This window comes from Calonectris borealis, chromosome 15, assembly GCF_964195595.1.
Source record: "Calonectris borealis chromosome 15, bCalBor7.hap1.2, whole genome shotgun sequence".
Taxonomy (NCBI): Eukaryota; Metazoa; Chordata; class Aves; order Procellariiformes; family Procellariidae; genus Calonectris; species Calonectris borealis.
This window is the reverse complement of record NC_134326.1, coordinates 2,820,511-2,847,697: the sequence shown is the minus strand read 5'-3', so window position 1 is coordinate 2,847,697 and position 27,187 is coordinate 2,820,511. Positions and strand designations below refer to the sequence as shown.

The following is a 27,187-nucleotide window of genomic DNA, read 5'->3' as shown; positions in this document are numbered from 1 at the left end:
TTGACCCTCATAATTTGGAAGCACTTGTCATCAAAGAGCCAGTTATGCAGACCGTTTCTCTTCAACATGCAGAAGGATGACCCAACCACTTCACATAGGTATCTTTACATCTCTGTACTAAGAAGTGCAGAATGTCTATTCAGAAGTGTCTGCTCACTAGTCTTCTGGGAAGAAACATCAAGATTCTAAAAGTAAAAGAGAGATCCTCCAGGAGAGACTGGGTCAGTGAACATCTGCAGAGGGGGAATATCCCCTCCTTGCATCTCCCCCCGCACACTCAATCTCTCCCCTCTCGCCCTCATATGGCTCTTACCATAGCATGTATTTTCAAGTCAAGACAAACCCAGCTCCTTCTGCAATAAGTCAACCTTAAAAGATGGGGAATCAGCAAAAAACATTTCCTCCACTAGCCCTTCACACGCTCCACACAGAGACTTTCTTAAATAGTCCCAACGTTTACGATTCTCTTTCATCTCCATAACAGGCAGACAGACCTCGTCAAGGGATCAGTTGTTGCCCAGTTCCAGACAAAAGCAGCCCCGCTTCTCCTGTCTCCCACAACAACTACAACGCAGAGCCACAACCCCACGCTCACCTCCCGGGAGCAAGAGGCACCAGCACACAGCGCGCTGCTCAGCGAAGCTTCGCCTTCCCCGACACCAACCCTCGGCCCTGCGCAGGACGCAGCCCAGGGCGCGGAAAGGGCACGGAAGCGGCAGAGCCAAGCGTCGCGGAGAAGGTCGCGCCAGAGGAACTCACCGGGGCAGCGGCGGGGTCCGCGCGGCGGGCGCCGGCAGGGTCCTCCCCGAGCAGCGGCGCGGGCTCGTCGGGCGGCGGCCGGGCCGGGAGCGTGTCGCAGCAGCTGCCGCCCGACAAGCGGAGCTGGCTCTTGCGCGAGTCGGCGGTGAGCGACACCTCGTGCGAGTAGGAGTGCAGGAAGGCGCGGACGCCGTCGATGCCCACGAAGTGCGAGGCCGGCACGCCGCGCAGGGCGCCGCTGCCCGCCGGCAGCAGCTGCGAGCGGCGCCAGCGCCGCAGGCGCAGCGCCAGCAGCAGCAGCAGGAAGGCGAGGAAGAGGCAGGACACGGCCGCCACGGCCACCACCAGCCACCGCGTCAGGCTGCCGGCCGGCTCGCCCGGCGCCGCCGCCGCGCTGCCCAGCTCCCACAGCAGCTCGGCCACGCTCTCGGCCAGCACCACCGTCAGCGTGGCCGTGGCCGACAGCGCCGGCCGCCCGTGGTCCTTCACCACCACCACCAGGCTCTGCCGCGCCGCGTCGCGGGCCAGCGGGGAGCGCGCCGTGCGCACCTCGCCGCTGTGCAGCCCCACGCGGAACAGCCCCGGCTCCGTCGCCTTGGCCAGCTCGTACGACAGCCACGCGTTCTGCCCCGCGTCCGCGTCCACCGCCACCACCTTGGCCACCAGCGCCCCGGGCTCCGCCGAGCGCGGCGCCAGCTCCACGCCCGCCCAGCCCGCGCCCGCCGCCGCCGCCGCCGCCGCCGCCGCCGGCGGGTACAGCACCTGCGGCGCGTTGTCGTTCTCGTCCACGATCACGAGCCGCACCGACACGTTGCTGCTCCGCGCCGGCGCGCCGCCGTCCTCCGCCCGCACCCACAGCCCCACCTCGCGCACCTCCTCGTAGTCGAAGGAGCGCAGCGCGTACAGCGCGCCCGTCTCCGCCTGCACCGACACGTAGGACGAGAGCGGCGCGCCCCGCACCCGCCCCTCCGACAGCCGGTACCGCACGCGCGCGTTCTGCCCCCAGTCCGCGTCCGTCGCCCGCACCGTCAGCACCAGCGCGCCCGCCGCGTTGTTCTCGGGCAGCCGGGCGCTGTAGCGCGCCTCCGCGAACACCGGCGCGTTGTCGTTCACGTCCAGCACGCGCAGCGCCAGCACCGCGCTGCTCCACAGCGCCGGCGACCCGCCGTCCGCCGCCCGCACCGTCACGTTGTACTCCGCCACCTCCTCCCGGTCCAGCTCCCTCGCCGTCACCACGCGGTAGTAGTCCTCGAAGGACTTCTCCAGCCGGAACGGGACGCCCCCGTCCAGCGAGCACCGCACCTCGCCGTTCGCCCCCGAGTCCCGGTCCTGCACGTGCAGCAGGGCCACCACCGTCCCCGACGGCGCGTCCTCAGAGATCGCGCTCAGCGCCGACCGCACCGAAATCTCGGGCGCGTTGTCGTTCACGTCTGTCACCGAGATCGCGACTTTCGCCGTGTCGGAAAGACCCCCGCCGTCATGTGCCTGCACCTCCACTTCGTAGGAGTCGCCTTCCTCGAAGTCCAGGCTCCGCACCAGCGTGATCGCTCCCGTCTCGGACTCCAGATGGAAAATCTTCGAGGCTTTCTCTGTGATTTTCTTCAACGAGTATTTGACGTTCCCGTTCAGCCCCTCGTCGGCGTCGGTGGCCGTGAGGGTGACGAGGGTGGAGCCCACGGGCACGTCCTCCGGCACGCGCACCGTGTACTCCGCCTGGCTGAACACGGGCGCGTTGTCGTTGGCGTCCAGCACCGCCACGCGGATCCGCGCCGTGCCCGTCCGCGCCGGCTCTCCGCCGTCGCTCGCCCTCAGCACCAGCTCGTGAAACGCCGCCTCCTCCCGGTCCAGCGCCTTCGCCAGCACCAGCTCGGGACGCTGATCCCCGCCGGGGCCCGCCTGCACGGCCAGCGAGAAGTGCTCGTCGCCGCTCAGCGCGTAGCTCTGCACGGAATTCCGGCCCACGTCCGGGTCGTGGGCCTCGGCCAGGGGAAACCGCGACCCCGGGGCTGTCGTCTCGCTCATTCTCAGCTCCGTTTCTTCCTTTCGGAAGCTGGGCGCGTTGTCGTTAACGTCCGTGATCTCCACTTCGACTCCGTAGACCTGCATTTCCCCCTCCACTATCACCTCACAGCGCAGCACGCATTGCTCCACACTCTCGCACAGCTGCTCTCTGTCTATCCTCTCCGCCGTCACTAAATGTCCCGTCTTCCCGTGCAGAGCGAAATACTGCGTCCTACCTTCGGAGACAACGCGGACGCCGCTGTCGCGGAGCGCCTGCACCTCCAGCCCCAGGTCCTTGGCCACGTCGCCCACGAACGAGCCCTTCGGCATCTCCTCGGGAAGCGAGTAGCGCAGCTGCCCCCACGCCGCCTCCCACGCCGCCACCAGGACGCACCACAGCAGGGCTCGCTCCCGCCGGTCCCAGCGCCTCCCCGCCGCGCACATCGCCGCCGCGGCCCCGCCGGCCCAGCACCACCGCCGGCAGCTCCCCGCCGCTCACGCCGACCCGGCTCCAGCTCCGGCTCCCGCTCCCCCTCCGGCTCCCGCTGCCGTTCCGGCTCCGGATCCTTCTCCGGCTCCGGCTCGCCGCTGCCGGCCGCTGCCGCCGGCCCCTCCGCCTCGCTGCAGCACGGCTCCGCACCGCGGGGACGCTCGCAGACCGCCCGGCCGCCGAGCCAGCCAGCGAGCGAGCGAGCGAGCCGGGCCGCAGCGGGCGGGGCTGCCTGCAGCGCTCCGGCCTTCCTCTCGCTCCTCCTCGGTCAACAGCGGCGCCCGCAGCCTCCTCCCGGCACTGCAGGCACCGAGCGCTGCCCAGCGCTGCCCGCCCTGCCTTTCCCACGGACAGCTCGCGGGGACGGCACCGTCGCCACGGAGGCAGCGGGGCCCGTCCAGCGGTGACCTCCTGCGCGGCCTTTTCCCGAGCCCACCTCTGCTTTGATCCTCGAGGCGATCCCAACCGGAAAGAAATAACACTCCTCCCGTGGGCATAGTATTTCTACCGCATGGGAAAAGTGTTTTTGTAATCGTGATGTCATATAGATACACAGTTCTCTTAATATGACGTGCAGAATATTACGAGTCTTAGCCCGTTAGTCCAAAAGCACAATCTCCACCACCAATTACGCAGCTTTTGCAGCCGTCGTGCTTGAATGACTTTTCCCTCACCCTTTCTGCAGTCCAATACGGCGTCACACTGGAACGCCACCAGCCACATTAATTCCCCACATCCCGACCAATAGAACAAAGCAGCAATGGAGACCCCCCCTCAAAAGGAGTCCTCCTCAGAGACGGCCCTTCCCTCTCGACTTTGACACTTTTCAGCTGCACGTCGGAGGCTGCTCTGAATCAGCCTCCATTTCTCCCCCTTCTCCAACCACCACTTCGGAATTTTGCATTGTAACCTCACACAGTACAGGCTCTGCTTACACTTAGGACTTAGACACTCAGACAGATCAGGAACAGTAAGAAAAGAGGCGGGAAAAAATGAGAAATAACTGCACAAAGAACTCAGAGAAACAATGCCTGGAAAAAATTAGTCAGCCTCACTCGTGCTGCCATTTCTGCAGCGGCCTTCCCCCCAAAAAATGGGAGGGCAGACGGCAATGCGGAGGAACCATCTGTAACTTCTCCATTCATGGCGTCACACACTCACTCTTTTGGGTCTCCAAAACCGAAACGGCATTGACCAACGGGTTTTTGTTCAGCCGTCAACAAGGACCAAATCTATCGCTTCAGGAAAAAGCAACCTGGAAGGAAAAATCTCCAACACGAAGCGTCAGCCCCATTTTCCCCACCTCGTCGGTAGAATTAGTGGATCTCATTTTGCTCAGGAAGGATCCACCTTCACCCTTACTAACTTACAACATTTCAGACAACACAAGCTTCACAGTCACAACTTCTCAGCTCACCCTGAAACTGGGACCAGCGATGAACCCAGAAGTGCAGACGCCAACTGCCTGAACTTTCAATCCTTCATGGAGACACGGATCAGCACCTCCCACCCACACCACCCGAGGAAATCGAGGACAAAGAGGATCTAAACGGGATACATGTTCGCTACATAATATAACTGCTAGGGTGGAGATGAAACAAGAACTCAGGAATAATTTAGTAATGATAGGAATTGCTGGAGTCATCATGTCTCTCAACAGTTGACACTGAATGGAAAAGAAGAGAAGTAGATGACTCTGGAAGGTGGAAGGAAGTCCACACCTTGGGATCCTTTTAGATTGCATGAGCGGCTAGAGGCAAACGATGGGGAAGATAACCCAAGCAAGCCAACAAGATAAAAGGAATTGCTACGATCACATATAAAGCAGCTGCAGGCCACAAGAGTATCTGTATGATGGGCCCGAAAAGGTAAAAGCTGAATGAGTTAAGGCCATGGTGACCCTGCAACAGCACACGTTGGAAATTAAGTAATTCTTTCAAATAACTTTAATCGCCCAATACTGAGATACAAAAAGACGCAAGGACCTCATTCTACACAGTAAGGATCCGCATTAACCATTACTTTTCAGCTGAACCAGAACGCGGGATGAATCAAGACGCGCTATCACTAACTGCATGCTACGAGTGGAAAATGAAAAAAGAAAATGAAAAACGCCTTGTCGACGTCCAGCATCAGCAGAGCTCATTCCATCGAAGAGCTTCAACACACCTCTACCACTGTGTCCAGCACAAGATGAATGAAGAGAACCTCCCCACTCAGCCTACACGCGTGACAACTGATGAGGCTGGAAATGCCACTTCACACCGCCTGCTGCCAAAAAAGGGGCGGTACAGGATGATTTCATTCCTTCACGGAAACTCAGGTCGGCACTAGGGGCCAAAGCAGACACACGAAGAGCTACAGCCCACCACCCTGGGCGTGAGGTTAGGAAAGGCTCAGGGACAAGGGCCTCACGGGCTTACAGACCTGAGGTGCGTCGGGGTCCGCGGGCGGCTCTCCCGCGCCGGCGCTGCTGCTCGGGCTCCGCTTCCCGCAGGGCTCCCCGCCCACAAGCTCCTCCGCCGGCAGGCTGGGCAGCGGCGGCGGCGGCGGCAGCCAAGCGCCCTCGGCGACGGCGCGGCCCGGCGCCACGCACAGGTTGTAGGAGTAGGGCAAGGTGCCCTCGCAGAAGTCGGCCGGGAAGGCGGCGCCGGCCACGGAGAAGCGCTGCGCGCCCAGGCAGCGCAGGACGGCGGGCGGCCCGGCCCGGCGCACCCGCGCCAGCACGGCCAGCGCCACGCTCAGCAGGAACAGGGCGGAGAGGAGCGCCAGCGCCAGCACCAGGTAGAACTGCAGCTCCGCCGGCGAGTCGGCGCCCGCCGCCCGCTCGCTCAGCTCCGGCAGCGCCTCCTGCAAGCTCTCGGCCAGCACCACGTGCAGCGTGGCCGTGGCCGACAGCGCCGGCTGCCCGTGGTCCTTCACCACGGCCACCAGCCGCTGCTTCGCCGCGTCCCGCTCCGACACGGCCCGCGCCGTCCGCACCTCGCCGCTGTGCAGCCCCACGCGGAACAGCGCCGGCTCCGCCGCCTGCACCAGCTCGTACGACAGCCACGCGTTGCGCCCCGCGTCCGCGTCCACCGCCACCACCTTGGCCACCAGGTACCCGGCCGCGGCCGACCGCGGCACCACCTCGAACGGCGCCGCCGCCGCGCCCGCCGCCGCGCCCGCCACCCCGCGCTCCCCGCCGCTCCCGCGCCCGCCGCCGGCCACAGCACCCGCGGCGCGTTGTCGTTGCGGTCCAGCACGAAGACGCGCACCGTCGCCGTCGAGCTCCGCGCCGGCGCCCCGCCGTCCTGCGCCCGCACCGCCACCGCGAACTCGCGGCACTGCTCGTAGTCGAAGGAGCGCTGCGCGTACACCGCGCCGCTCCGCGCCTCCACCGACACGTACGCCGCCGCGCCCGCCGCGCCCGCGCTGCCGCCCGCCAGCCAGTAGCTCACGCGCCCGTTGGCGCCCGCGTCCGCGTCCCGCGCGCGCACGCGCAGCACCGGCGCGCCCGCCGCGTTGTTCTCCGCCACGAAGGCGCTGTAGGCGGCCTCCTCGAACACCGGCGCGTTGTCGTTTACGTCCGACACCTCCAGCACCAGCGCCGCGCGGCTGGACAGCGCCGGGCTGCCCCGGTCCCTGGCCACCACCGTCACCCGGTGCTCGGCCGCCTGCTCCCGGTCCAGCGCGCTCGCCGTCACCACCTTGTACGAGCCGCCCGACGACGCCACGATCGACAGCGGCGCCTCGCCCGACAGCTCGCACCACACCTGACCGTTCTCCCCGGAGTCCCGGTCCCGAACTTTCACCAGGGCCACCACCGTGCCGGACGGCGCGTCCTCGGGCACCGGGCTCGACACCGACGTCAGCGTCACCTCGGGCGCGTTGTCGTTCACGTCCAGCACCTCCACCTCCACCTTGCAGTGCGCCGCCAGACCGCCCCCGTCCCTCGCCTCCACGGCCAGGCTGAACGCTCGCGTGTCCTCGAAGTCCAGCGCCTCCTGCAGCGTGACGGCCCCGCTCTCCGCGTCCACCACGAACTTCTGAAGCACCTTGGCCGGCGTTTCCCCGAAGCCGTAGGTGATGCGGGCGTTGGTGCCGGCGTCGGCGTCGGAAGCGGACACGTTCAGCACCGGCGAGCCCGGCGGCGCGTCCTCCCGCAGGCTCGCGCGGTACCGGTCCTGCGCGAACACGGGAGGGTTGTCGTTGGCGTCGGTGACGTTGATGCAGAGCTGGGCGGTGCCGCTCCGGGGCGGCTCGCCGCCGTCCAGCGCCGTCAGCACCAACCGCAGGCTCTGCTCGCTCTCCCGGTCCAGCGCGCGGCGCAGCACCAGCTCCGCGAACTTGCTGCCGTCCTGGCTCTCCCTCACCTCCACCGCGAAGTACGCGTTGGCCTCCAGCTCGTAGCCCTGCAGCGAGTTGCTGCCCACGTCCGCGTCTTCGGCTACGCCCAAGTAAAAACGGGCGCCGGGAGGTGTCGATTCAATGATTTCGAAGTGAATGTTGTCCTTAAGAAAACGCGGCGCGTTGTCGTTGACGTCCTGGATGGCCACCTCGACGTGGAAAACGTTCAGCGGGTTCTGCACCAGCGCCTCGAAGCTGACGGAGCAGGACGCCGACTCGCCGCACATCTCCTCCCGGTCCAGCCTCTCGCTCACGTACAGGTTCCCGCTCTCCCCGCTCACGCCGAAGTATTGCTTCTCCGCGCTGAGCTGCAGCTTGCGTGCCGGCAGCTCCGCCGGGCTCAGCCCCAGGTCCCGCGCCAGCGGCCCCACCAGCGAGCCTCTGCCCAGCTCCTCGGGGATGGCGTAGCGGATCCGCTCCGCCGCCGCCCGGCACCACAAGCACAGCAGCAAAGCGGGCAGCACCACTCGCCCGGCCGCTCGCCCGCGGCTCTGCCTCTGCCTGCCCGCCATGCTCGGCAGCGCTCGCCGCGCTCCTCCCTCCTGCCGCTGCCGCTGCCCTCCCTCCCTTCCAGCCACGCTCCGCAGCGAGCGCAGGGGCCGCCGGAGGGCAGCGAGCTCGGCGCCGGCTCGGACGCCGCTGCTCCCCGCGCCGCGCCGCCTCTCGCCTCTGCTGCCCGTGCCGCTGCCGCTCTGGCCGGCGCCGTGCGAGCGAGCAGCCTGCGGGGGCAGGACGCTGCGGCGGCTCCGGCGCCGGCTCTGGTTCCGGCGCCGCGCCGCGTCGGCCAACAGCGGCACCCGGAGGCGCCGCGACGCCACCGCAGCCGGCTGATGGCCGCGCTCGCAGCGGCCCGGGCTTTGGCCGCGCTGTTGAGGGGCTGCACCCGCCTCTGGGGTCTCTCCTTTATTAAACTCAGGAAGATTCCTAATTCTAACGGGGAATACTCGGAGGGGCACTTGCTTAATGCAGCTCCAAAGGCGTTTAAACCAGACACGCTGTCGGGTACTTTTAGGTCATCTCCTTGAATATCAATCAATAGTCAGTAGTAAATATTCGTTCGTGGCAGAGCAATAAAGAAACGAACTCAGCTGCCCTTAATAAACTCTCAAGGGAACCAGCGGAAGACTTTATTTTACATTCTGCTTTCCTGACCGCGACAAAAATCAAGAAGGAAATGTTCGTGTGGGAGTAATCAATATGTAATCAGAAACAGAATGAAGCAAAAGTAATTGCAAACCTCTAATTGCAGACCTGCAAAGGGTTTCCATCTTCCCTGCATTTCTTCCGTTTGCTCATGTGTGCCTCTGACGTTTGTCCCACTGTTGATTTTTCTTGTAGGGAGCAGAACATTTACACTGAGAATTATATCACCCTAAAGGTAATGTGTATAGCCCTATGCTAAGATAACAGAATGACCTTTATTAGTTTGATTCTGATTCACTAAAGTTCCTTCTTTTGCATCTCCATAATTGAGGCACTGAAAATGGGAAAGTGCAAAGCCACGTCAAGTCTTTCACAGAATCAAAGAATGGTTTATGTTAGAAGGGACCTTTAAAGATCACCTATTCCAACCACTTTGCCATGGGCAGGGACATCCTTCACCAGGTCACGTTGCTCAAAGCCCCGCCCAACCCAACCTTGAGCACTTTCAGTGATGGCGCATCCACAACTTACCTGGGCAAGCTCTTCCAGTGTCTCACAACCATCCTCATAAAACATTTCTTCTTTATGTCCAATCTAAACCTACCCTCATTCTGTTTAAAACCATTGCCGCTTGTCCTGTCACAACAGGCCCTGGTAAAAAGGTGCTCTCCCTCTTTCTTATAAACCCCCTTTATATATTGAAAAGCAGCAATAAGGTCTCCCCAGAGCCTTCTCTTCTCCAGGCTGAAGAACCTACTGGAACAGGTCCATATCCTTCTTGTAGTGTGGGCCCCAGAGCTGCACACAATACTCCAGGTGCGGTCTCATGAAAGCAGAGTAGAGGGAGGGAACCACCACGCTACTTGTTATGCAGCCCAGGATATGATTGCCTTTCTGGGCAGCAAGTGCACATGGCCAGCTCATGTCCCATTTGTCACCCACCAGTACCTCCAAGTCCTTCTCTGCAGGGCTGCTCTCAATCCATTCATCCCACAGTCTGTATGGAAACTGGGGATTGCCCCGACCCACGTCCAGGACCTTGCACTTGGGTTCATGACGTTTACACAGGCCCACATCTCCAGCCTTTCGAGGTCCCTCTGGACGGCATCCCTTCCCTCTAGCAAATCAGCTGCACCACTCAGCTTGGTGTCATCTGCAAACTTGCTCAGGGTGCACTCAGTCCCACTGTCTATGTCATTCAGGAAAATACTAAATAGCGCTGGTTCCAGTACGGACCCTTGAGGAACACCACATGTTACTGGTTTCCACTTGGAAACGATAACTCAACGATAACTCTTTGGACACGGCCATCCACACAGTTTCTTCTCCCTCTAACAGTCCATCTGTCAAACCCATGTCTCTCCAATTGAGTGGCCACCATGTTATGGGGGTCCACGTAGGGGTCACCCTGCACACGTTCTCCCACTGACCCCCAGTCAGTTCATGGAAACCTTGGCTGGGCTGGGTTGCCACTCTGCACTTTGAGGACTGCACTAGAGATGGTTTTGCTTTCTTTCCCTACAGACAAGTGTGCCTCTGGGAGCACACGCAGGCCTAGGAAAGCCTTCCCCTTCACAGCTGTAAACATCAAAGGTGTGTGCGGGAACTGCCCCTGCACTCAGACAGTTGGAACAGATGTGACCTTCCCCATTTCATCAGACACCCTGAGGTCGAGCTCTAGCTCATGACAACAAGCAAGGCAAGAGTTAGAAACAGACAAAAATGAATGGATCAGGTGGAATAACATTTCTTAGGCCAAACTTCTTGAGCAGAAGCAACTCCTATGGCATGGTACTCCATTAGGCAGCACACGGTTGTGTTATCTATGACAAGCAGGGAAATGACCATCTGTTCTTCTATAGCCTCACACACAGAGCTCCCCTGTCTTCTCTCCAACCCTACACAACTTGCAGGTTTGCTTCTGACCTTCTCAAAATTGGCAAAAACGTATCATGAGAGCACAATGCACTACGATCACACCAAGAAGGGAGGTACCTTTGTCTGCTAATCATCATTCTGAGAAGAAAAAGAAGGATTCTAAGCACAGCAATGATAAATGGCCAAAGTAAAAGAGGAACGGTCACCCAATAGAGAATCAAGGCATCAGCTTAGGGGGAATCTCTTCCCCTCTTTTATCACACGCACTGTTCCACAGAGATACGGCTTATACTAAATGTCATGTTTACATCTATTCCCCCCAACAAAAATAGAACGCAAAGATACCCTCACATCTCCTGCCTTTCACACCCGCTGCAGCATGAGTAAGAGGCACTAACACACGGCGCATTGCTAAACGAAGCTATGCTGATAATTACAAGCAAACCTACCTACACATAAGACCACGTAAAGAAAAACAAAACCATAAATCAGACAAGCAAGGCAAGGAAGCATTAGAAGACAAAGCATTGTCAGAGAAACTCACCGGGAAGTCTTCTTGGTCTCCACTGTGGGCAATGAAATTCATCCGTAAGAGCACCTGGAAGTCACTGAAGGCTTAAGCACAAGTGCGGCCCTGAAGTCTTACTCTGGACTACAGAGTAGGGGGTTTCAGTTTAAGAAATAGTTATCAGCTCTCATCAATTTTTCCAATATGTTGTCTGCTAGTCTCCCATGAAGCCATAAGATTATAGAACTTATCATAGGCCTTGTTCTCAAGCTAAATCTTCTGAGAAATTACAGCAAGAAATTCTCCTTTAGCTTCTGCTTCATTTTCCTCACACAAAAAATTCTGTCTTAGGGGGCTGAAGTGAGTATTTGCTGGAAAGCAACACTCCCAGTTTCAAGTGCAAAAAGCACTGTCCAGAAATGGGGAAAATGAACCACGACCTTCCAGGAAACAAAGGCTTGAAAGAAAGCATAATTGCAACTATGAAGAGACTGTACATCGCATTGTTACAGGGAAATTCAGATGGATAAAGGAGCTTTCACACAAGAATTATGAGCCATTCTACACATGCATCATCGTTCTACATGCACAGTTATTCCACAAACACTTTATTAATGTTGGAGGACTACCGTTGCCTTTCAGGACAAGGAATCCATTATCACACTATAAATGGCACAGGCCTTGGCACCAGGTAGGAAATCAAACCATTGCTCAGCCAAAACCATGTTGACCCACCTGTTCTCCTAGTTCGAAGCCAGCCTTCCACCCGCCTTGCTCTGCATTCACAGCCTTTAGTTGCACCATGGACAACAACCAAAATTTTGGCCATATGTCAGTCACAGGGAAAAGAGCATTTCCTTCAGTGACCTTTTAGGGAAACAGAAGTATATCAATGTCTTTGTCTCGGCAGCTGAACACCTTCAAGCCATGGATGCAAACTGCTTCCCCACCGTAAAACGATCTTTTCATGTTTTAAGGGTTACCAGCCACAATGAGGACCAGCTTTAGACCTGGACAACAAACAAGGCAAGAATGGGGAACCTACAGAAGTGAAGCAATCGTGGCTTAACATTTCAGATGATACCAACTGTAGAAGGTACACACGAAGAGTATCTAGTTGGTAAAAAGTCCACAGGAGGCTCACACAGGAGCCCACACCTAAGACCATAGCCACAGTTCCTCAATGTAATTTCTTTGGACTATAAAAAAGGGAAAATGCATGGAACCACAACTGTGGGCCCCATGTAACAACCAGGAGACACTGAACCTTTAAACCTATCTTTCAGACATTTCAAATTATACCACAGCAAATTTTTCCACTTGCCCCATCTCTGGACAGTCAGAATTTTTCAGCCTGCCCAAACATCACACAACAGGAAAGCTACCTTTGCAGACAGACACCATTGAAAGAAAAGTTGCACACACAACTTCTCCTTCTCTGAGAACAAAGACCACAACATGGACACATGCAAAGAGATTTCTCTGCTCCTCACACTAATTTGAAGGAACATAAAATGTTCTCATGTGCATAAGCGATCTGCAGCTCCAATAAAGACCCAGTCACAAAACATTAACTCAAAGACACCATCATCCTTCTTCAGCACATGGGCAACTTGGAAGGGACATGACTCTCCAATCTTAACCTCAAGTGTAACCTATGCTCAATAACTACCATTCACAGGAAACATCATGCAACAGGAAAGCAAACTGATGAACCCACAGCTTGGCCAGTTGGAATCTGAGCAGTGGGATATCCAAAAATAAGACACCTTCAGTCTCATTTGATGTAGTTGAGCAGTGAACCCTGGGAATTAACAAAACACGTGCCATGTCTCCACCAGCACCTCCTCACACACAGCACCCCCAAGACTCTCCTCAAACACTTCCACAGATTGCATGGTTGCCATGATCTTCATCATTTGCAGATAGACTCCACCCAAAGAAAAGTTGCTCAGACAACTTCTCCTTACCATGGATAAGAGTTGACTTCTCACCAGGTGTATGTGACAAGCAAGAGCATTTCTTCCAGTGACATTTTAAGGAAAGACGTCTATGAAAGTCTTTCTCTTTACAGCTGTAAACATGAAAGGCACGTAGGGGACAGTCAGACAAATGGAACAGAGGTGATCTTGTACACATTATCAGAGACAACAGCCACCTTTAGCTCATCCCAACAATCAAGTCAAGAAGTTAACACCTGTAGAAAGGAACGGATCACAATATACTAGATTATGTTCTAGATTATGGCTCTTAGGATAGGCACATAATCCAGGTATTTCACAGGGAATAAATAACCTGTTGGCTCCTCCCAAAGCTCCCATGATGGCAGTTGATATAAGTACAGAATTAAGCTGTCAGTTGAATACATTGCGACAACCTGCAAACACACAGGAGGAACCTCCCAGGTTCCCAATATGGCTGGAGTAACATGTCTCAGGCCAGACTTACTTGGGAAGCCAAACCTCACATTACATGATCTTCAGCTGAACAGGGAAAGGAGCAAAGCATAGCTCATGTGTCCTTCAACAGGCCCTCATGTACCGCTCCCATGACTCACATCTCCAACCCTTCACAACTTGCATGATGTTTTTTGACCCTCATAATTTGCATAACTTGTCATCAAAGGCCAGTTGCCCAGATCATTTCCCTATGACATGCACAGGGCCACCCACGCACTTCATATAGATATCTTTACATCTCTGTACTAAGAAGGAAGATACATTTGTCTGCTCCCTAGTGTTCTGGGAAGAAACATCAAGGGTTTAAAAGTAAAAGAAGAGAGGTCCTCCAGGAGAGACTGGGTCAGTGAACATCTGCAGAGGGGGAATATTCCCCTCCTTACATATCCCCCCGCACCTTCAATCTCTCCCCTCCCGCCCTCGTATGGCTCTTGCTATAGCATGTATTTTCAAGTCAAGACAAACCCAGCTCCTTCTGCAATAACTCAACCTTAAAAGACGGGGAATCAGCAAAACACATCTCCCGTTTCCTCCACTAGCCCTTCACTCGCAGCCACACAGGGACTTTCTCAAAGAGTCACAACTTTTACGATTCTCTTTCATCTTCATAACAAGCAGACAGACTTCATCAGAGACGAGATTTTTCCCAGCCCATTCCTCCACCCGGCGCACAAAGATGGCAGCACGGACTCATATAAAGACATTTCGTTGCTCACCACGTTATCATAGAGAAACAGAACGGCTGATGGGAACAGAGAAACGATGACGAGCTAAGATACACAGGGGACCATTAACGTTCTGAATCTCAACACAATTACTGTCGGAAAGATATCTGAACTTGCTGATAAAGATATCTGAACTTGCTGATACTGATACTGATAGCAAAAACGGTATTACACTTGTCAGGGGACAAAATGAAAAACCACTTGGCGCGTGATAAACACACAAAGACCCGCAAAAACGAAGCTCCAGCCAACAGCAGCCCTGCCCCCCACACCAACTGCAACGCGGAGCCACAACCCCACGCTCACCTCCCGGGAGCAAGGGGCACCAGCACACAGCGCGCTGCTCAGCGAAGCTTCGCCTTCCCCGACACCAACCCTCGGCCCTGCGCAGGACGCAGCCCAGGGCGCGGAAAGGGCACGGAAACGGCAGAGCCAAGCGTCGCGGAGAAGGTCGCGCCAGAGGAACTCACCGGGGCAGCGGTGGGGTCCGCGCGGCGGGCGCCGGCAGGGTCCTCCCCGAGCAGCGGCGCGGGCTCGTCGGGCGGCGGCCGGGCCGGGAGCGTGTCGCAGCAGCTGCCGCCCGACAAGCGGAGCTGGCTCTTGCGCGAGTCGGCGGTGAGCGACACCTCGTGCGAGTAGGAGTGCAGGAAGGCGCGGACGCCGTCGATGCCCACGAAGTGCGAGGCCGGCACGCCGCGCAGGGCGCCGCTGCCCGCCGGCAGCAGCTGCGAGCGGCGCCAGCGCCGCAGGCGCAGCGCCAGCAGCAGCAGCAGGAAGGCGAGGAAGAGGCAGGACACGGCCGCCACGGCCACCACCAGCCACCGCGTCAGGCTGCCGGCCGGCTCGCCCGGCGCCGCCGCCGCGCTGCCCAGCTCCCACAGCAGCTCGGCCACGCTCTCGGCCAGCACCACCGTCAGCGTGGCCGTGGCCGACAGCGCCGGCCGCCCGTGGTCCTTCACCACCACCACCAGGCTCTGCCGCGCCGCGTCGCGGGCCAGCGGGGAGCGCGCCGTGCGCACCTCGCCGCTGTGCAGCCCCACGCGGAACAGCCCCGGCTCCGTCGCCTTGGCCAGCTCGTACGACAGCCACGCGTTCTGCCCCGCGTCCGCGTCCACCGCCACCACCTTGGCCACCAGCGCCCCGGGCTCCGCCGAGCGCGGCGCCAGCTCCACGCCCGCCCAGCCCGCGCCCGCCGCCGCCGCCGCCGCCGCCGCCGCCGCCGGCGGGTACAGCACCTGCGGCGCGTTGTCGTTCTCGTCCACGATCACGAGCCGCACCGACACGTTGCTGCTCCGCGCCGGCGCGCCGCCGTCCTCCGCCCGCACCCACAGCCCCACCTCGCGCACCTCCTCGTAGTCGAAGGAGCGCAGCGCGTACAGCGCGCCCGTCTCCGCCTGCACCGACACGTAGGACGAGAGCGGCGCGCCCCGCACCCGCCCCTCCGACAGCCGGTACCGCACGCGCGCGTTCTGCCCCCAGTCCGCGTCCGTCGCCCGCACCGTCAGCACCAGCGCGCCCGCCGCGTTGTTCTCGGGCAGCCGGGCGCTGTAGCGCGCCTCCGCGAACACCGGCGCGTTGTCGTTCACGTCCAGCACGCGCAGCGCCAGCACCGCGCTGCTCCACAGCGCCGGCGACCCGCCGTCCGCCGCCCGCACCGTCACGTTGTACTCCGCCACCTCCTCCCGGTCCAGCTCCCTCGCCGTCACCACGCGGTAGTAGTCCTCGAAGGACTTCTCCAGCCGGAACGGGACGCCCCCGTCCAGCGAGCACCGCACCTCGCCGTTCGCCCCCGAGTCCCGGTCCTGCACGTGCAGCAGGGCCACCACCGTCCCCGACGGCGCGTCCTCAGAGATCGCGCTCAGCGCCGACCGCACCGAAATCTCGGGCGCGTTGTCGTTCACGTCTGTCACCGAGATCGCGACTTTCGCCGTGTCAAAGAGACCCCCGCCGTCCCGTGCCTGCACCTCCAGTTCGTAGGAGTCGCCTTCCTCGAAGTCCAGGCTCCGCACCAGCGTGATCGCTCCCGTCTCGGACTCCAGATGGAAAATTCCCGAAGCCAGTTCCGACACTTTCTTCAACGAGTATTTCACGTCCCCATTCAGCCCCTCGTCGGCGTCGGTGGCCGTGAGGGTGACGAGGGCGGAGCCCACGGGCACATCCTCCGGCACGCGCACCGGGTACTCCTCCTGGCTGAACACGGGCGCGTTGTCGTTGGCGTCCAGCACCGCCACGCGGATCCGCGCCGTGCCCGTCCGCGCCGGCTCTCCGCCGTCGCTCGCCCTCAGCACCAGCTCGTGAAACGCCGCCTCCTCCCGGTCCAGCGCCTTCGCCAGCACCAGCTCGGGACGCTGATCCCCGCCGGGGCCCGCCTGCACGGCCAGCGAGAAGTGCTCGTCGCCGCTCAGCGCGTAGCTCTGCACGGAATTCTGGCCAACGTCCGGGTCGTGGGCCTCGGCCAGGGGAAACCGCGACCCCGGGGCTGTCACCTCGCTCATTCTCTCCTCCACCTCAATGTCCTGGAAGCTGGGCGCGTTGTCGTTAATGTCCGTGATCTCCACTTCGATTCCGTAGACCTGCATTTCCCCCTCCACTATCACCTCACAGCGCAGCACGCATTGCTCCACCAGCCGGCACAGCTGCTCTCTGTCTATCCTCTCCGCCGTCACTAAATGTCCCGTCTTCCCGTGCAGAGCGAAATTCTGCGTCCTACCTTCGGAGACAACGCGGACGCCGCTGTCGCGGAGCGCCGGCAGCTCCAGCCCCAGGTCCTTGGCCACGTCGCCCACGAACGAGCCCTTCGGCATCTCCTCGGGAAGCGAGTAGCGCAGCTGCCCCCACGCCGCCTCCCACGCCGCCACCAGGACGCACCACAGCAGGGCTCGCTCCCGCCGGTCCCAGCGCCTCCCCGCCGCGCACATCTCCGCCGCGGCCCCGCCGGCCCAGCACCACCGCCGGCAGCTCCCCGCCGCTCACCGCCGACCCGACTCCCGCTACGGCCCTGGCTCCCGCGGCCGCTGCCGCTCCGGCTCCGGCTCGCCGCTGCCGGCCGCTGCCGCCGGCCCCTCCGCCCCGCTGCAGCACGGCTCCGCACCGCGGGGACGCTCGCAGACCGCCCGGCCGCCGAGCCAGCCAGCGAGCGAGCGAGCCGGGCCGCAGCGGGCGGGGCTGCCTGCAGCGCTCCGGCCTTCCTCTCGCTCCTCCTCGGTCAACAGCGGCGCCCGCAGCCTCCTCCCGGCACTGCAGGCACCGAGCGCTGCCCAGCGCTGCCCGCCCTGCCTTTCCCACGGACAGCTCGCGGGGACGGCACCGTCGCCACGGAGACAGCGGGGCCCGTCCAGCGGTGGCCTCTTGCGCGGCCTTTTCCCGAGCCCACCTCTTCTTTGATCCTCGAGGTGGTCCCAGCCAGGAGGAAGGCACAGGCCTCCCGTGAGCCTGGTATTTCTACCGCACGGGAAAAATGAAGTGGTAATGGCGATATATGTCAAGTAATATATGACGTGTAAAATACTGCCAGCCTTATCCCATTAGTCCGAAAGCTCAGTCTCCACCACGAATTGCGCAGCTTTTTGTAGCAGTCGTGCTTGAATCACTTTTCCCTCACCCTTTCTGCAGATCAAAGCTGCGTCATACAGCCACATTAATTTCCCACATCACGACCAATAGCCCAAGACAGCCATGGAGATCCCCCCTCAAATGGTGACTGGCGATTTCCTGCATTGGCCTTTCTCTAAGCCGTGCTTTTCTTTAACGGTGCGACATCATCCTTCCTTTTCATCAACGTGATCCCAACCAGGAGCAAGCCAGAGGCCTTTCGCGGGCGTGGTATTTCTACCGCACGGGAAAAACGAAGTGGTAATGGCAATATATGTCAAGTAGAATATTTTTTCGTAATATGACGCGCAGAGTATTACGAGTCGTAGCCCGTTAGTCCAAAAGCACAAGCTCTACCACGATTTTTTTGTAGCTGTCTAGCTTCAATGCCTAAGGAAACAGTTTCTGAAATACAAACTATGATATTCAGACCCGCCCCAGGGAGAACCAGACCTATCAGACTCATTAATCGAAGCAGCAGGAATTTTTCGTTAAATACTTCAGTTCATATGGAGCACGCTCCATTTAACTACTCCACGAGCACTGACTGAGATCAGACATTTATGGCTGAAGGAGGTGGGGTCAATCAACGGAGAATCTAAGCCCCCTAAGCCCGTACAGCTCCTGAGGAGGAGGTGGGGTTGCTCAGGCACCTGCCACGGGATTTCTCCCCAGAAGACCTTTCTGGGAACACAGTACAGGAGGAGGCTCTCCTACTGCTCGAAAATCATTCTCTCCCACCCACCCCGGTTTCAGGCTACAGGTCACTTCATCACTTCGCGCTGATTGTACTACAACTACCCAGGAGGCAGGAAGCACCTGCAGTGAACCTGGCCAGAATCATCTGCTCGGCTCCCCACAAACTGCGCGGAAAATAGCTTTGCAAGAAGAAAAACGGGTACACCTGCCTTTCCTCCTGTGCCCGTCTTGTGGCCCACACTAGCAAAATGGGGGGATTGCAGCCATCCGACAGAATTTATTTTCTTCAAATATTTCTTATGCGCCTATTTTCCCGATATGCGTCTATTCTCAACAGTCTTTTTGAACTGGACGAAAGCAATTGCATTTCATTAAAATGCTGGTACATCTAAAGATACAGCTAATAATGGAAATGGAAATTTGAAGGACTTTAACGTGTGATTTCCCTTTTTAATAGCCCACATTAATTTAGGGTTTCTATAGTTTATACACATTTACATTTATATTTAATCAAGTAATTCGATAGCTTGAACCACCAGGAAGGGGCTTTCATTTCCTTACGGTGTAGAAAAGTACAGCTGCACATTCTGAACTGTGCGGACCATTTGTAAATGTACAAACGGACTTTTTTCAAGTGCCTAACTGCTGTCATTTTGTCGTTTTACATATATCTCAGGATGGAAATAGCCTCTCCTGGTAAAGCAGGCAAGCGCAACAACTATTGCAAAAAGTGGCTGAGGGACTGAACTCCTCGGTTCAGTATTCCCCTGTCTACGCGATCAACCAGTTCCAAGCACCTCTCTTTGGGAAAAGGGGATAGGAAAAGAAGACAGGCTTTGAAATACAAAAGGCGATGTTTTTTTTTCTTCAGATACCATTCTACACCTTCGCCCATGTATGAAAGACAGATCAGGAACGGTAAACGAGGGAACTACCACCCAGGAAAAAGAAATGAACAATAACTGCACAATGAACTCGGAAAAATCATGCCTGGATAAAATATACCCGTTCCATTAATGCTGCCATTTCTGCAGACGGCAACATTCATTAGGGAGGAACAATCTGTAATTTCTCCATTCATGGAGCCGCACGCACTTTTCCTTTGCGAAAGAGCATTAAGCAACGGTTTTGCATCCAGCCATCAACCAGGTCCAAGTACATCGGTTTGAGAAAAAAAAGATCAGGGAGGAAAAATCTCCCACACCAAGAGTCCATCACATTTTCCCGACTCCGTCATGCACAGTCATTAATTTAGCGCGTTCACCGTTACTAACTCATACGAGGGTTGTAGTCAAAAGCTCTCAGCTGAACCTGTGACCAGCGAAGGACCACGAACTGCCGCCGCTAGCTGCCTGCTCGGAGTGGAAGGGGGATACCCGTTCCTTTCTTCATTACTTCATGGAGACACGGACCAGCACTCCCCATCCACACCACCCGGGAAAAAAACAGCAGAATAGGGACGGCGCTTCAGAAAGGCTCAAGGAAAAGAGCGAGAGAGCGCGGGCTCACAGACCTGCGGTGCATCGGGGTCCGCGGGCGGCTCTCCCGCGCCGGCGCTGCTGCTCGGGCTCCGCTTCCCGCAGGGCTCCCCGCCCACAAGCTCCTCCGCCGGCAGGCTGGGCAGCGGCGGCGGCGGCGGCAGCCAAGCGCCCTCGGCGACGGCGCGGCCCGGCGCCACGCACAGGTTGTAGGAGTAGGGCAAGGTGCCCTCGCAGAAGTCGGCCGGGAAGGCGGCGCCGGCCACGGAGAAGCGCTGCGCGCCCAGGCAGCGCAGGACGGCGGGCGGCCCGGCCCGGCGCACCCGCGCCAGCACGGCCAGCGCCACGCTCAGCAGGAACAGGGCGGAGAGGAGCGCCAGCGCCAGCACCAGGTAGAACTGCAGCTCCGCCGGCGAGTCGGCGCCCGCCGCCCGCTCGCTCAGCTCCGGCAGCGCCTCCTGCAAGCTCTCGGCCAGCACCACGTGCAGCGTGGCCGTGGCCGACAGCGCCGGCTGCCCGTGGTCCTTCACCACGGCCACCAGCCGCTGCTTCGCCGCGTCCCGCTCCGACACGGCCCGCGCCGTCCGCACCTCGCCGCTGTGCAGCCCCACGCGGAACAGCGCCGGCTCCGCCGCCTGCACCAGCTCGTACGACAGCCACGCGTTGCGCCCCGCGTCCGCGTCCACCGCCACCACCTTGGCCACCAGGTACCCGGCCGCGGCCGACCGCGGCACCACCTCGAACGGCGCCGCCGCCGCGCCCGCCGCCCCCGCGCCCCCCGCCGCCCCCGCGCTCGCCGCCGGCCACAGCACCCGCGGCGCGTTGTCGTTGCGGTCCAGCACGAAGACGCGCACCGTCGCCGTCGAGCTCCGCGCCGGCGCCCCGCCGTCCTGCGCCCGCACCGCCACCGCGAACTCGCGGCACTGCTCGTAGTCGAAGGAGCGCTGCGCGTACACCGCGCCGCTCCGCGCCTCCACCGACACGTACGCCGCCGCGCCCGCCGCGCCCGCGCTGCCGCCCGCCAGCCAGTAGCTCACGCGCCCGTTGGCGCCCGCGTCCGCGTCCCGCGCGCGCACGCGCAGCACCGGCGCGCCCGCCGCGTTGTTCTCCGCCACGTAGGCGCTGTAGGCGGCCTCCTCGAACACCGGCGCGTTGTCGTTCACGTCCGACACCTCCAGCACCAGCGCCGCGCGGCTGGACAGCGCCGGGCTGCCCCGGTCCCTGGCCACCACCGTCACCCGGTGCTCGGCCGCCTGCTCCCGGTCCAGCGCGCTCGCCGTCACCACCTTGTACGAGCCGCCCGACGACGCCACGATCGACAGCGGCGCCTCGCCCGACAGCTCGCACCACACCTGACCGTTCTCCCCGGAGTCCCGGTCCCGAACTTTCACCAGGGCCACCACCGTGCCGGACGGCGCGTCCTCGGGCACCGGGCTCGACACCGACGTCAGCGTCACCTCGGGCGCGTTGTCGTTCACGTCCAGCACCTCCACCTCCACCTTGCAGTGCGCCGCCAGACCGCCCCCGTCCCTCGCCTCCACCAGCACCGTGTAGCCTCGCGTGTCCTCGAAGTCCAGCGCCTCCTGCAGCGTGATGGCCCCGCTCTCCGCGTCCACCACGAACTTCTGAAGCACCTTGGCCGGCGTTTCCCCGAAGCCGTAGGTGATGCGGGCGTTGGTGCCGGCGTCGGCGTCGGAGGCGGACACGTTCAGCACCGGCGAGCCCGGCGGCGCGTCCTCCCGCAGGCTCGCGCGGTACCGGTCCTGCGCGAACACGGGAGGGTTGTCGTTGGCGTCGGTGACGTTGATGCAGAGCTGGGCGGTGCCGCTCCGGGGCGGCTCGCCGCCGTCCAGCGCCGTCAGCACCAGCCGCAGGCTCTGCTCGCTCTCCCGGTCCAGCGCGCGGCGCAGCACCAGCTCCGCGAACTTGCTGCCGTCCTGGCTCTCCCTCACCTCCACCGCGAAGTACGCGTTGGCCTCCAGCTCGTAGCCCTGCAGCGAGTTGCTGCCCACGTCCGCGTCTTCGGCTACGCCCAAGTAAAAACGGGCGCCAGGAGAAGTGAACTCGTTGATCTCCAGCTGGAAATTGTCTCGCAGGAAGCGCGGCGCGTTGTCGTTGACGTCCTGGATGGCCACCTCGACGTGGAAAACGTTCAGCGGGTTCTGCACCAGCGCCTCGAAGCTGACGGAGCAGGACGCCGACTCGCCGCACATCTCCTCCCGGTCCAGCCTCTCGCTCACGTACAGGTTCCCGCTCTCCCCGCTCACGCCGAAGTATTGCTTCTCCGCGCTGAGCCGCAGCTTGCGTGCCGGCAGCTCTGCCGGGCTCAGCCCCAGGTCCCGCGCCAGCGGCCCCACCAGCGAGCCTCTGCCCAGCTCCTCGGGGATGGCGTAGCGGATCCGCTCCGCCGCCGCCCGGCACCACAAGCACAGCAGCAAAGCGGGCAGCACCACTCGCCCGGCCGCTCGCCCGCGGCTCTGCCTCTGCCTGCCCGCCATGCTCGGCAGCGCTCGCCGCGCTCCTCCCTCCTGCCGCTGCCGCTGCCCTCCCTCCCTTCCAGCCACGCTCCGCAGCGAGCGCAGGGGCCGCCGGAGGGCAGCGAGCTCGGCGCCGGCTCGGACGCCGCTGCTCCCCGCGCCGCGCCGCCTCTCGCCTCTGCTGCCCGTGCCGCTGCCGCTCTGGCCGGCGCCGTGCGAGCGAGCAGCCTGCGGGGGCAGGACGCTGCGGCGGCTCCGGCGCCGGCTCTGGTTCCGGCGCCGCGCCGCGTCGGCCAACAGCGGCACCCGGAGGCGCCGCGACGCCACCGCAGCCGGCTGATGGCCGCGCTCGCAGCGGCGCGGGCTTTGGCCGCTGCTGCGGGGCTGCGTTTCTGAGGTCTCTCTTTTATTAAAATCAGGAAATGCAGCTCCCAAGGCGTTTAAACCAGACACGCTGTCGGGTACTTTTAGGTCATCTCCTTGACTCACAATGAACAGTCAGTAGTAAATATTCGTGGCAGAGTAATGAAGCTGCTCTTAATAAAATCTGAAGGGACGTATAAGAGCAATACACAATTTCATAGGTGTGGAAGACTTTATTTTTAATTCTGCTATCCTTACGTGGGACGAATATCGAGAAAGAAATATTCGTGTGGGAGTAATCAATACGAAATCAGAAACACAATGAAGCAAAAGTCATTGCAATCCTGTCATGCCAGACCTGCAAAGGGTTTCCATCTTCCCTGCATTTCTTCCTTTTGCTCATGTGTGCCCTCTGATGTTTGTCCCACTGTTGATTTTTCTTGTAGGGAGCAGAACAATTACACTGAGAATTATATCACCCTAAAGGTAAGGTGCATAGCCCTATGCTAAGATAACAGAATAACCTTTATTAGTTTGATTCTGATTCACTATAGTTCATTCTTTTGCATCTCCATATTTGAGGCGCTGACAATGGGAAAGTGCAAAGCCACATCGAGCCTTTCACAGAACCAAAGAATGGTTTAGGTTGGAAGGGACCTTTAAAGATCACCTATTCCAACCACTATGCCATGGGCAGGGACATCCTTCACCAGGTCACGTTGCTCAAAGCCCCGCCCAACCCAACCTTGAGCACTTCAAGTGATGGCGCATCCACAACTTACCTGGGCAAGCTCTTCCAGTGTCTCACAACCCTCCCCTTAAAACATTTCTTCTGTATGTCCAATCTAAACCTACCCTTGTTCCGTTTAAAACCATTGTCCTTTGTCCTGTCACGACAGGCCCTGGTAAAAAGGCGCTCTCCGTCTTTCTTAGAAGCCCGCTTTATGTACTGAAAAGCCGCAATAAGGTCTCCCCAGAGCCTTCTCTTCTCCAGGCTGAAGAACCTACTGGAACAGGTCCATATCTTTCTTGTAGTGTGGGCCCCAGAGCTGCACACAATACTCCAGGTGCGGTCTCATGAAAGCACAGTAGGGGGAGGGAACCACCACGCTACTTGTTATGCAGCCCAGGATATGATTGCCTTTCTGGGCAGCAAGTGCACATGGCCAGCTCATGTCCCATTTATCACCCACCAGTACCTCCAAGTCCTTCTCTGCAGGGCTGCTCTCAATCCATTCATCCCACAGTCTGTATGGAAACTGGGGATTGCCCTGACCCACGTGCAGGACCTTGCACTTGGGTTCATGACGTTCGCACAGACCCACTTCTCCAGCCTTTCAAGGTACCTCTGGATGGCATCCCTTCCCTCTAGCAAATCAACTGCACCACTCAGCTTGCTGTCATCTGCAAACTTGCTCAGGGTGCACTCAATCCCACTGTCTATGTCATTCAGGAAAATAGTAAATAGCGCTGGTCCCAGTACGGACCCTTGAGGAACACCACAGGTTACTGGTTTCCAATTGGAAATGATAACTCCACGATAACTCTTTGGACACGGCCTTCCAGACAGTTCCTTCTCCATCTAACAGTCCATCTGTCAAACCCATGTCTCTCCAATTGAGTGGCCACCATGTTATGGGGAACCGGGTAGGGGACACCATGCATGCGTTCTCCCACTGACCCCCAGTCAGTTCAGGGAAACCTTGGCTGGGCTGGGCTGCCACTCTGCACTTTGAGGACTGCACTAGAGATGGTTTTGCTTTCTTTCCCTACAGACAAGTGTGCCTCTGGGAGCACACGCAGGCCTAGGAAAGCCTTCCTCTTCACAGCTCTAAACATCAAAGGTGTGTACGGGAACTGCCCCTGCACTTGGACAGTTGGAGCAGATGTGACCTTCCCCATTTCATCAGACACCCTGAGGTTGAGCTGTAGCTCACGAAAACAAGCAAGGCAAGCAGACAAACAGACAAAAATGAACGGATCAGGTGGAATAACATTTCTTAGGCCAAACTTCTTGAGCAGAAGCAACTCCAATTGCATGGTACTCCATTACGCAGCACACGGTTGTATTATCTATGCAAGGAAATGACCACCTGTTCTTCTATAGCTCCACACACAGAGCTCCCCTGTCTTCTCTCCAACCCTACACAACTTGCAGGTTTGCTTCTGACCTTCTCAAAATCGGCAACATATGAGACCAGGTAAAGAAAAACAAAACCATAAATCAGACAAGCAAGGCAAGCAAGCATTAGAAGACAAAGTGGTGTCAGAGAAACTCACTGGCACGATGGCTCGGTCTTCACTTCATCCCCCAGAGCACCCAGAAGTCATTGAGATCTCAAGCTCTAAGTGCGGCCCTAAAGCCTTACTCTGGACTACAGAGCAGGGGGGTTCAATTTATGAAATTGTCATCAGCTCATGTGGCCTGCTCATCTCCCACAAATATGAAGCCATAAGTGTAAACACCGTGTCATGGGCCTCTTTCTCAACCTAAGACTTCCGAGAAATTATAAGAAAATCTCTTTTAGCTTCTGCTTCATATTCCTCACACCTAAAATTCTCACTTACATGGCTGAAGTGAGTATTTGCTGCAAAACAACACTCACAGCTTCAAAAGCAAAAGCACTGTCCACAAACAGGGAAAAGGAACCACGACCTTCCAGGAAACAAAGGCCAGAAAGAAAGTGTAATTACAACTGTGAAGAAACTGCACATCACGACGTTCCAGGGAGACAGAGATGGATAAAGGAGGTTTCACACAGGAATTATAAGCTGTTCCACCCATACATCATCATTCCAGGTACACACTTAGGCTTAAATACTTTATTGTCAGAGGACTACCATTGCCTTTCAGGACAGGGAATCCAGGATCACAGCAGAAATGGCACAGGCCTTGGCATCAAAGCATTGCCCAGCCAAAACCACATTGACCCACCTGTTTTCATGGTTCAAAGCCAGCCTCTCACCTCCTTGCTCTGCATTCACAGCCTTTAGTTGCACCATGGACTATACCCAACTTTTGGTCATATGTCGGCCACAAGTGAAAGAGCATGTCCTTCAGCAGTGTTTTAGGGAAACAGCAGTACCCCAAAGTCTTTGTCTTGGCAGCTGTACACCTTCAAGGTATGGATGGAAACTGCTCCCCGAGCCTGATCATTTAAACAGATCTCTACTTTGAAGGATTATCAGCCAAACTGAGGCCCAGTTTTAGAACAGGAGAAGAAACAAGAAAGTAGTATGAAACCTACAGAAGTCAAGGAATCATAGCTTAACATTTCAGATTATGTCAACTCTAGTAGGTACACAAGAAGAGTATCCAGTTGGTAAAAAGTACGTGGCAGGAGCTCACACCAATGACCACAGCCACAGTTCTTAAAGTCATTTCTTTGGACAATAAGAAAAGGAAAATGCACAGAACCACAACTGTGGGACCCATCCAACAACTAGAAGAAACTGAACATTGACACCTACCTTTCGGACATTTCAAACTGTACCACAGCAAATTCATCCACCTGCCCTGTCTCTGTGCAGACAGAATGCTTCAGCGTGCTCAAACAGGACACAACAGGGAAGCTACCTCTGCAGAGAGACATCACTGAAAGAAATGTTGCGCACACAACTTCTCCTCACGGACAAAAAGGATCACAACATGGATGCACGCATGGAGACTTCTCTGCTCATCACACTCATTTCAGGAAACATAAAATGTTCTAAAGGGCATAAGCAATATGCAGCTCAGTTAAAGACTCAGTTGTCACTATCAGCTCAAAGACACCATCATTCTTCCTCACCACACGGTCAATTTGGAAGATACGTGACTCTGCAACTGTTAATGCAATGTTGACGTCTATGCCCAATAACTACCATTCACAGGAAAAGCTGTATCCAACATGACAGTGCATAAATTGAGTAACTTCCTCACATGTGCTTCAAAGAACAAGCCCCAAACCCAGAAATTCCTGTCAAAAATCCCCTCCCATCCCCTACATTCACACCAATTTTAATACTGACAAAACACCAGCAGTTACTTCATAAGAGCAAGAGCCGTTAATAAAGTCTGAAGGTTGGTCAAGGCTGGGAAAAGCTTAATACAACCACGATGAAACTCTACATCACACTCTTACAAGGTCATACAGGTGGAAAAATGATGTTTCACACAACAATTTCTAGAAATAGTACCCCTAGGGCATGTTTCCTCTTCCATGGCGATTGCTTGCAGACAAATTC

General features: G+C 58.2%; 4 protein-coding genes across 4 annotated transcripts in view; all 4 read right to left on the bottom strand.

Annotated features, from left to right (window-relative positions):
* LOC142088578 (protocadherin gamma-A4-like) overlaps positions 1-8,262 on the bottom strand; it is a 119,951-nt gene extending 111,689 nt beyond the window's left edge. Inside the window, exons 1-2 of the mRNA XM_075164012.1 lie at positions 6,415-8,262; positions 5,678-6,379 (exon numbers count right to left, since the gene is read on the bottom strand). Of these exons, the coding sequence (XP_075020113.1) occupies positions 5,678-6,379; positions 6,415-8,151 (2,439 nt within the window). The 5' untranslated portion in view covers positions 8,152-8,262. The remainder of the gene's footprint in view (positions 1-5,677; positions 6,380-6,414) is intronic.
* Positions 333-3,204, bottom strand: LOC142088914 (protocadherin gamma-A2-like). Its single transcript, XM_075164789.1, has 2 exons — positions 760-3,204; positions 333-368 (listed from the first exon to the last, which is right to left on the bottom strand). Exons 1-2 carry the CDS (start codon positions 3,202-3,204, stop codon positions 333-335), a joined length of 2,481 nt encoding a protein of 826 aa, XP_075020890.1.
* Positions 8,263-9,535: 1,273 nt separating the features above from the next.
* Positions 9,536-17,270, bottom strand: LOC142088964 (protocadherin gamma-A2-like). Its single transcript, XM_075164843.1, has 6 exons — positions 14,823-17,270; positions 14,300-14,397; positions 13,139-13,242; positions 12,152-12,178; positions 11,205-11,275; positions 9,536-9,676 (listed from the first exon to the last, which is right to left on the bottom strand). The coding sequence occupies exons 1-6, from the start codon at positions 17,268-17,270 to the stop codon at positions 9,536-9,538; spliced, it is 2,889 nt and encodes a 962-aa protein (XP_075020944.1).
* Positions 17,271-20,119: 2,849 nt separating this feature from the next.
* On the bottom strand, positions 20,120-27,164 carry LOC142088963 (protocadherin gamma-B5-like). The gene is made up of 3 exons (XM_075164842.1): positions 27,140-27,164; positions 26,432-26,483; positions 20,120-23,000 (listed from the first exon to the last, which is right to left on the bottom strand). The coding sequence occupies exons 1-3, from the start codon at positions 27,162-27,164 to the stop codon at positions 20,120-20,122; spliced, it is 2,958 nt and encodes a 985-aa protein (XP_075020943.1).
* Between the last annotated feature and the right edge of the window lie 23 nt (positions 27,165-27,187).

Coding starts and splice junctions, on each gene's coding strand:
- LOC142088914 (XM_075164789.1), bottom strand. CDS start 3,204: ATGTGCGCGGCGGGGAGGCGCTGGGACCGGCGGGAGCGAGCCCTGCTG. Junction 369..759: donor CGGACCCCGCCGCTGCCCCG/GTGAGTTCCTCT, acceptor CCATCTTTTAAG/GTTGACTTATTGCAGAAGGA.
- LOC142088964 (XM_075164843.1), bottom strand. CDS start 17,270: ATGTGCGCGGCGGGGAGGCGCTGGGACCGGCGGGAGCGAGCCCTGCTG. Junction 13,243..14,299: donor GAGTCCGTGCTGCCATCTTT/GTGCGCCGGGTG, acceptor TCATGTTTACAG/CTGTAAAGAGAAAGACTTTC. Junction 11,276..12,151: donor GCTGGTCCTCATTGTGGCTG/GTAACCCTTAAA, acceptor CTTGTGCTTAAG/CCTTCAGTGACTTCCAGGTG.
- LOC142088963 (XM_075164842.1), bottom strand. CDS start 27,164: ATGGAAGAGGAAACATGCCCTAGGG. Junction 26,484..27,139: donor AGAGGAAACATGCCCTAGGG/GTACTATTTCTA, acceptor CTGTCTGCACAG/AGACAGGGCAGGTGGATGAA. Junction 23,001..26,431: donor CAGTTTGAAATGTCCGAAAG/GTAGGTGTCAAT, acceptor TTTTAATAAAAG/AGAGACCTCAGAAACGCAGC.